Below are 9,069 nucleotides of genomic sequence, written 5' to 3'. Positions count from 1 at the left end.
GTACTGGGGCCACTGGGGGCGGTACTGGGAGCACTGGGGACAGCGGGCCCGCCCCGCAGGCACGACGTGGCGGAGGTGGCCGGGCTGACGTCCTTCTCCTTCGGGGAGGACGAGGAGAGCCGCTACGTCATCGTCTTCAAGAAGGTGGGGGGAGGGGCGGGGGGGGGAGGGGATGGGGGGGGGACGGGACGGGGACAGGGGGGGATGGGGGGGGAGGGGGACAGGGGGGAACAGGGGATGGGGGGGACATGGGGGGGACAGGGGACCCCATGGGGTGGCAGGGAGGGGAGGGGGGGGGGGGACGGGACAGTGGGGGGGGGGACAGGGGACAGTGGGGGGGGGGTGGGGAGGGGACAGTGGGGGAGGGGGGACATGGGACCCCAGGGGGTGGCAGGGAGGGGACACGGGGGGATGGGGAGGGGACGGGGGGGGGACAGGGGATGGGGGGGGGACATGGGGACAGGGGACCCCAGGGCGGGTGGCGGGGAGGGGACATGGGGGGGACAGCGGGGGATGGGGAGGGGAGGGGGAGGGGAGCCGGGGGTGGGGGGAGGGGAGCCGGGGGGGCGGGGCTGACGCCTGGCGCAGGAGTTCGCGCCGTCGGACGAGGAGCTGGAGGCGTACCGGCGGGGGGAGGAGTGGGACCCCGCCCGGGCGGGGCAGCGCCGCCGCCTCCGGGTAGGTGGGGCTGGGGGGAGGGGCGGGGGGAGGGGCTGGGGGGGCTGGGGGGGGATTGGGGGGTGGGGCTGGGGGGGAGGGGCTGGGGGTGGGGCTGGGGAGGGGCTCATGGGGGGCTGGGGGCTGGCAGGGGGGTGGCTTATGTGGGTGTGTCCCTGGGGGTGGGGCTTGGGGGGGTGTGTCCCTGGGGGTGGGGCTTGGGTGGGTGTGTCCGGGGAGTGGGGCTTGTGTGGGTGTGTCCCTGGGGGTGGGGCTTATGTGGGTGTGTCCATGGGGGGTGGGGCTTATGTGGGTGTGTCCGGGGGGTGGGGCTTGGGTGGGTGTGTTGCGAATGGGTGGGGTTTGTTGGGAAGGGGGGTGTGGCTTGTGGGGGGAGGAGGGCGTGGCTTACCACTGACGCCCCGCCCCCAGGAGCTGGCGGCCCAGCAGGAGGAGGAGGAGGAGCTTCAGCGCGGCCCCGCCCCCCCCGGCCCCCCCAACGATTACAAGGACAAATACCGGCACCTGATTGGCTCCGACGCCGCCAAAGCCGCCGCCCGCACCATGGAGGCCAACAAGGCCTACGGCTGCGGTGGGTCCGGGGTCCCCTATGGGGGTCCTGGGGGTGCTGGGGTGCCCTATGGGGGGTGCTGGGGTCCCCTATGGGGGTCCTGGGGGTGCTGGGGTGCCCTATGGGGGGTCCTGGGGTCCCCTATGGGGGTCTGGGGGTGCTGGGGTCCCCTATGGGGGTGCTGGGGTGCCCTATGGGGGGTCCTGGGGTCCCGCCGGGGGTCCCCGTATGGGGGTCCTGGGGGTCCTGGGGTCCCCTATAGGGGGGGTCCTGGGGGGCACCAGAGTCCCCTATGGGGGGGGTCTTGTGGGTGCTGGTGTCATATAGGGGGGGTCTTGGGAGCACTTGGGGTCCCCCTATGGGGGGTCCTGGGGGGCACCGGGGTCCCTGGGGGGGTCCTGGGGTCCCCTGTGGGGGGTCCTGGGGGCACCCAGATACCTGGGTCCCCCTATAGAGGGGGTCCTGGGGGGCACCGGGGTCCCCTGGGGGGGTTTCTGGGGTCCCCTATAGAGGGGTTCTGGGGGGCACCAGGGTCCCCCTATGGGGGGGGTCCTTGGGGGGTGCTGGCATCCCCTATGGGGGGGGTCCTGGGGACACCAGGGTCCCTGGGGGGGGTCCTGGGGGCACCCAGATACCTGGGTCCCCTATAGAGGGGTCCTGGGGGGCACCAGGGTCCCCTATGGGGGGGGTCCTGGGGGCACTGGGGTCCCCCTATGGGGGGGGTCTTGGGGGCACCCAGATACTTGGGTCCCCTATAGAGGGGTCCTGGGGACACCGGGGGTCCCCCTATGGGGGGGTCTTGGGGGCACCCAGATACCTGGGTCCCCCTATAGAGGGGTCCTGGGGGGCACCGGGGTCCCCCTATGGGGGGGTCTTGGGGGCACCCAGATGCCAGGGTCCCCTATAAGGGGGTCCCTGAGGACACCTGGACACCGGGGGTCCCCCTATAGGGGGGTTTTTGGGGGCACCCGGACACCAGGGTCCCCTACGGGGGGGGTCTCGGGGGCACGCGGGCACCGGGGTCCCCCCCTTACCCCCCCCGTCCCGTCCCCCCCAGTGCCGGTGGCCAACAAGCGGGGACACGCGCTCCATCGAGGAGGCCATGAACGAGATCCGGGCCAAGAAGCGGCTGCGGCAGGCGGAGGACGAGGGGGGGGCCCGGGGGGGCCCCGGCGTAAGGGGGGCGGGGGGGGGGCTGCACCCCCGGGGGGGTATTTAATGGCGGGGGGAGGGGGGTGGGGGGCACAGGAGGGGGGGGGGTCGCGAAGCGCCGCAGCTCCCGGCCGTCGCGGCGCCGTCCCCCGCCCCCCCCCCCCAGCCGAAAAACCGAACCAAACGCAACCAAAAGAACGAGTCCGGGGTCGCCGCCGTGTTCCAGAGCCTTTATTGGGGGGGGTCGCGGGGGCTCGGGGGCCCCCGGGGGCGATGGGGCGGCCCCCGGGGGGGACTGACTCGGTGGCCCCGGGGAGGGGGACGGTGGCCCCCGTTACTTGGCCCGGGGGTTCCTGAACTTGCGCCCGGCGAATTTGGCTTTGTCCCCCAGCGCCTCCTCGATCCTGGGGGGGGGGCGCGGGGTCAGGGGGGGGGACATGGGGGGTCCCAGGGGGCTGGGGGGGGGGGGCGGGGTTGGGGACCCCCCTGGGGACCCCCCGCATCCCCTTGGGGGCCACAGGGACGAGGGGGGGACGTTGGGGACACGGGGGGGGGAATGGGGGGATTTGGGGACCCCCCACCCCCCCGGGGGACCCCCGCATCCCCTTGGGGGCCACAGGGACAGGGGGGAGGGGGGGACGTTGGGGACACGGGGGGGGGAATGGGGGGATTTGGGGACCCCCCACCCCCCCGGGGACCCCCCACATCCCCTTGGGGGCCACAGGGACAGGGGGGGGGACACACATGGGGACATTGGGGACACGGGGGGGGACACACGGGGATATCGGGGACACGGGGGGGGAATGGGGGGATTTGGGGACCCCCCACCCCCCCTGGGGACCCCCTGCATCCCCTTGGGGGCCACAGGGACGAGGGGGGGGGGACACGGGGACGTTGGGGACCCCTCACCTCATCAGCTGGTTGTACTTGGCCAAGCGCTCGGAGCGGCACGGGGCGCCCGTCTTGATCTGGGGGGGACAGAGGGGACGTCAGCGGGTGACGGCGGGTGACGGGGGGGGTGACAGCGGGTGACGGGGGGGTGACAGCGGGTGACAGCGGGTGACGGGGACCCACCTGGCCGGTGCAGAGCCCCACGACGAGGTCGGCGATGAAGGTGTCCTCGGTCTCGCCCGAGCGGTGGCTGACCATCACCCCCCAGCCGTGGCTCTGGGCCAGCTTGCACCTGGGGGGGGACACGGGGGGACAGGGGGGGGACACGGGGGGGGGGGGACACGGGTTTGCACGAGGGCCGTGCACAGGGGGCCCCTGCTCCAGGGGCCGCGCACAAGGAGCCGTGCACGAGGGTGCCCTTGCACCAGAGCTTGGCGGGAGGGCTTCGCACGGGGGGCTTCGCACGAGGGGCCTCGCTCGAGGGCTTTGCACGGGGGGGCTTCGCACGGGGGGCTTCGCACGGGGGGCTTTGCACGGGGGGCTTCGCACGGGGGGCCTCGCTCGAGGGCTTTGCACGAGGGGCCTCGCTCGAGGGCTTCGCACGGGGGCTTTGTGCAAAGGGCCTTGGGTGAGGGGCTTTGCACAAGGGGTTTTTTCCACGAGGGCGTCGCGCGAGGGGCTTTGCACAAGGGGTTTTCACAAGGGCCTTTGCACAAGGAGCTTTGCACTACGGCTTTGCACGAGGGCTTTGCACAAGGGCCCTTTCACGAGGACCTTTGCACAAGGAGCCTCGCACGAGGGGCTTTTCTGAAGGGGCTTTGCACAAGGAGCTTTGCACGACAGCTTCGCACGAGGGCCTCGCACGAGGGCCCCGCACGAGGACTCACGCCTGGATGGACTCGGTGACGGAGCCGATCTGGTTGACCTTCAGCAGGAGGCAGTTGCAGGCGCGGAGCTCGGCGGCGCGCTGGATGCGGCGGGGGTTGGTGACGGTCAGGTCGTCCCCCACCACCTGGATGTCCACCTGCCCCAGGAACCGCTGCCACCCCTCCCAGTCGTCCTGGTCGAAGGGGTCCTCGATCGACACCACTGCGGGAACGGTGGCTCCCAGTATAGACCAGTACGGAGCGGCGACCTCCCCCGGTGCGGGGTAGGGCCGGCTCCCATCCCGCGCCCCCGTGCGCAGCCCTATACGAGCCACTGGAGAACCCCCACCTCCCCTCCCAGTCCCTCCCAGTTCCACCCCAGTCCCTTCCACTGTCTCCCAGTCCCTCCCAGTGCCCCAAAGACCCCCCAGCCCCAGTTCGGAGGCCATTTCCCTACCTTATCCCCATGCACAACCCCATACGAGCCACCAGAGACCCCCCCACCTCCCCTCCCAGTCCCTCCCAGTCCCTCCCAGTGCCCCAAAGGCCCCCCAGCCCCCGTTTGGCGGCCATTTCCCCCACCCTCTCCCCACGCACAACCCCATACGAGCCACCAGAGACCCCCCACCTCCCCTCCCAGTCCCTCCCAGTGCCCCAAAGGCCCCCCAGCCCCAGTTCAGAGGCCATTTCCCTACCTTATCCCCCCCACAACCCCATATGAGCCACCAGAGAACCCCCACCTCCCCTCCCAGTCCCTCCCAGTCCCTTCCAGTCCCTTCTAGTCTCACCCCAGTCCCTCCCAGTGCCCCAAAGGCCCCCCAGCCCCCGTTTGGCGGCCATTTCCCCCACCCTCTCCCCACGCACAACCCCATACGAGCCACCAGAGCCCCCCCACCTCCCCTCCCAGTGCCCCCCAGTGCCCCCCAGTGCCCCCCGCGCCCTCACCGGGGTAGTTCTTGATGAAGCTCTGGTAGAGCTGCCCCAGCTGCTCCCCGGTGATGAGGCGCTTGGGGTCGGGGGGGATTTGAAGTCGAGGTCGTAGCGGCCCTCGCGGCAGAACTCGGAGGCGGCCACGTCCATCCCGATCACCACCTTGTCGGGGTACCCGGCCTGGCCGATGGCCGCCTTCAACAGCTCCAACGCTGTGGGGGGCCCCCCTCAGCCCGGCGGGGGAGGGGGGACCCCCGGGGGGCTCCCCCCTCCCCGCCCCTCCCCCCACCCCGAGGACCCAGGCACCCGGGGCTCCTGCCCTTTCCCGCCCTTCCCCCGCTGCCCCCGTAGCCTTTCTCCGGTTACGGCCACCGGGGCTAATTCTGGATTTGACCCCGAAACCCAACGCCGGGGGGGAGGGGCGGGGCTAGAAATAGCGCCGAGCCCCCCAACCCCAGGGCGGGGGATGGGCGGGCGAGGACCCACGCGTCCGCCGGGCTGGCGGGTACCTTCGTTGTTCTCCAAGATGTTGGGAGCGAAGCCGCCCTCGTCGCCCACGTTGGTGGCGTCTTTGCCGTACTTGGCCTTGATGACGCCCTTGAGGCTGTGGTAGACCTCGGCGCCGATGCGCATGGCCTCCCGGAAGGAGCTGGCGCCCACCGGCAGCACCATGAACTCCTGCATGGCCAACTTGTTCCCGGCGTGGGACCCACCGTTGATCACGTTGAAGGCCTGGCGGGGGAGGGACCCAGGCGTTCGGGGGGGGTCTCGCATCCCCCGGGGCCCCCCCAAGACCCAACGACTCCGCCAAGACCCAACGACCCCCCCAAGACCCAGCAACCCCCCCCCAAGACCCAACGAACCCCCCAAGACCCAATGAGCCCCCCCAAGACCCAATTGGGTCCCCCCAAGACCCAACGACCCCCGCCAAGACCCAACGACCCCCCCAAGACCCAACGACCCCTGCCAAGACCCAATTGGGTCCCCCCAAGACTCAATGAGCCCCCCAAGACCCAACAAACCCCCGCCAAGACCCAACGAACCCCCCCAAGACCCAGCCAGGCCCCCCAAGACCCAGTTGGGTCCCCCCAAGACCCAACGACCCCCCCCAAGACCCAACGACCCCCAACGACTCAACTCCCCAAGAGCCAACGCCCCCCCCCCAGACCAAACGGTGCCTCCAAAGACCCAACCCCCCCCCCCAACCCCCCCCGACCGCTCCAATGGCCCCCCAAGACCCAACGAGCCCTCAAGGACCCAGCGATGCCCCCCAGACCCAACCACCCCCTCGAAGACCCCCCCAATCCCCAAAACGCTGCGGGATCCCCCAAGACCCAACCAGGTCCCCCAAACCCCAACAACACCCAAAACCCTCGATGGGAACCACCCAAAGACCCCCCCAAGACCCAAAGACCCCCCCAAAACCCAACTGGGTCCCTCAAAACCCAACCACACCCCAAAAACCCCGATGGGGACCCCCCCAAGACCCAATGACCCCCCCCAAACCCAACCAGGTCCCTCAAAACCCAAGGCCGCTCCCCAACCCCCCCCCGACCCCGGACCCCCCCCGGGCCCCCCCAGGTCCCGCGAGCCCCCCGGGCGGGTACCGGCACGGGCAGGATGAGGTCGGCGTTGCCGGCGAGGTCGGCGATGTGCCGGTAGAGCGGGACGCCCTTCTCGGCGGCGCCGGCTTTGCAGACGGCCAGCGACACCCCCAGGATGGCGTTCGCCCCGAATTTGGCTGGGGGGGGGGGAGGGGCGGTGAGGCGGGGGGGACCCAGGAGGCGGGGGAGGGGGCGGGGGGAGGGGGCGCGGGTGGGGGAGGGTCGCTCACATTTGTTCTCGGTGCCGTCCATGTCGATCATGAGCTTGTCGATCTTCTCCTGCTCCACCACGCTGATTTTCTGGGGGGTCGGGGGGGGATGGGGGGGTCAGGGGGGGAGGGGGGGTCAGGGTTGGGGTCAGAGCCCCGACTGCCCCCCACCGCCCCCCGCCAGCGCCACACGCACCTTCTCCACCAGAGCGGGGCCGATGCTCTTGTTGATGTGCTCCACGGCCTTCAGCACGCCTGGGGGCGGGGCGGGGTCAGGGGCCATGACCTCTGACCCCGGGGTTGTCCCCTGACCCCCCCAATGTGGGGGGCACTGGGGGGGGTCTTGGGTCGTGGGGGCCCGGTTGGGTCTTGGGGGGGTCAATGGGGTTTTGGGGACCCAGTTGGGTCTTGGGGGACCCGGTGGGGTCTTGGGGGGCCCAGTTGGTCCTGGGGGGTCTTGGGGGGCCCGGTTGGGTCTTGGGGGGGGTCCTGGGTCTTGGGGGACCCAGTTGGGTCCTGGGGGGGTCTTGGGGGGCCCGGTTGGGTCTTGGGGGGCCCAGTTGGGTCCTGGGGGGTCGTGGGGGGCCCGGTTGGGTCTTGGGGGGCCCAGTTGGGTCATTGAGGGGGTCGTTGGGTCTTGGGGGGACCCGCTTGGGTCTTGGGGGGGGTCCTGGGTCTTGGGGGGCCCAGTTGGGTCCTGTGGGTTTTGGGGGACCCAGCTGGGTCTTGGGGGGGGTCAATGGGGTTTTGGGGACCCAGTTGGGTCTTGGGGGACCCGGTGGGGTCTTGGGGGCCCAGTTGGGTCCTGGGGGGGTCTTGGGGGACTCAGTTGGGTCTTGGGGGGCCCAGTTGGGTCCCGGGGGATTTTGGGGGACCCAGTTGGGTCATTGGGGGGGCCCAGTTGGGTGCTGGGGGGTCTTGGGGGACTCAGTTGGGTCTTGGGGGGCCCAGTTGGGTGCTGGGGGGTTTTGGGGGGCCCAGTTGGGTCTTGGGGGGGGTCGTTGGGTCTTGGGGGGCCTGGTCGGGGTCTGCAGGGCCTTGGGGAAGCCGTCGGGGTCCTTGGTGGGGTTTGGGGGGCCCCGCCCCCCCGCCCCCCCATTTCCCACCTTTGCCCAGGTACCGCTCTTGTCGCCATCGCGGAGCTCCAGGGCCTCGTGGATCCCGGTGGAGGCGCCGCTGGGGGACGGCAGCTCGGAAGCGCCCTGGGGGGGGGGGGAGGGGACCGTGACCCCCCCACCCCCGTGTCCCCAACTCCCCCCATGACCCCCAACGTCCCCAACACCCCCTCCCCCGCGTCCCACCGCAACCCCAAGGTCCCCCGCGTCCCCCTGTGACCCCCACGTCCCCGTGACCCCCGCGTCCCCCCATGTCCCCACGTCCCCGCGTCCCCCTGTGACCCCCACCTCCCCCCACGTCCCCACGTCCCCATGTCCCCCCACATCCCCGTGACCCCCGCGTCCCCCGTGACCCCCACCTCCCCCCACGTCCCCGCGCCCCCCACGTCCCCATGACCCCCCACGTCCCCGTGACCCCCGTGTCCCCCCGTGACCCCCACGTCCCCACGTCCCCCCACATCCCCGCGTCCCCACGTCCCCCCACGTCCCCGCATCCCCCCACGTCCCCACGTCCCCCACGTCCCCGTGACCCCCACGTCCCCGTGACCCCCACCTCCCCCCACGTCCCCACGCCCCCCCGCGCCCCCGCGCCCCCGCGCCCCGCGCACCCTTGGCCGTGTGCAGATCCACCTCCACCGTGGGGTTCCCCCGGGAATCCAGGATCTCCCTGGCCACGATCTTCTGGATGGACATGGCTGCGGGGGAGGGGAAGGGGTCAAGGGCGGGGGGAGGGGTCCCCGGCGGCCGCGCGACCCTGACCTGACCCCAGACCCCCCCCATTCTATAGGGGACCCCGGTGCCCTATAGGGGACCCCTCTCTCCCCCAGACCCCCCCGTCCTATAGGGGACCCCGCACACGGGGACCCCCTCTCTCCCCTATATCAATCACCCCCCTTCTATAGGGGACCCGGCGTCCTATAGGGAACCCCTCTCCCCCCCCAGACCCCCTTCTTTCTATAGGGGACCCAGGTGTCCTATAGGAGTCCTGGGTGTCTGTGGACCCCTCTCCCCCCTATATCACCCCCCCCCTCTGTTCTATAGGGGACCCTGGTGTCCTATAGGGGACCCCTCACC

At 71.6% G+C, this 9,069-nt stretch overlaps 2 protein-coding genes across 2 annotated transcripts; one reads left to right on the top strand and one right to left on the bottom strand.

Moving 5' to 3' along the window:
• Positions 1 to 59: 59 nt before the first annotated feature.
• On the top strand, positions 60 to 2,447 carry LOC309604417 (sperm-associated antigen 7-like; the record flags this gene model as incomplete). Its single annotated transcript, XM_082339361.1, is given in 5 exon segments — positions 60 to 144; positions 589 to 678; positions 1,090 to 1,249; positions 2,286 to 2,305; positions 2,307 to 2,447. Coding segments are annotated over 5 exon segments (496 nt in total), but the record flags the coding sequence as incomplete, so codon positions are not given.
• A 149-nt stretch (positions 2,448 to 2,596) lies between these two features.
• On the bottom strand, positions 2,597 to 8,688 carry LOC309604418 (beta-enolase-like; the record flags this gene model as incomplete). Its single annotated transcript, XM_082339362.1, is given in 14 exon segments — positions 2,597 to 2,784; positions 3,290 to 3,348; positions 3,455 to 3,563; positions 4,159 to 4,360; positions 5,083 to 5,154; positions 5,157 to 5,279; positions 5,577 to 5,799; positions 6,675 to 6,808; positions 6,902 to 6,971; positions 7,077 to 7,135; positions 7,987 to 8,004; positions 8,007 to 8,061; positions 8,063 to 8,082; positions 8,604 to 8,688. Coding segments are annotated over 14 exon segments (1,299 nt in total). The 3' UTR covers positions 2,597 to 2,714.
• Between the last annotated feature and the right edge of the window lie 381 nt (positions 8,689 to 9,069).

Source organism: Platalea leucorodia (genome assembly GCF_965183815.1).
Source record: "Platalea leucorodia genome assembly, contig: HAP1_HAP1_SCAFFOLD_762, whole genome shotgun sequence".
Lineage (NCBI taxonomy): Eukaryota > Metazoa > Chordata > Aves > Pelecaniformes > Threskiornithidae > Platalea > Platalea leucorodia.
Note: the sequence above shows the minus strand (reverse complement) of the source record. Positions and strands in the feature narration are given on the sequence as shown.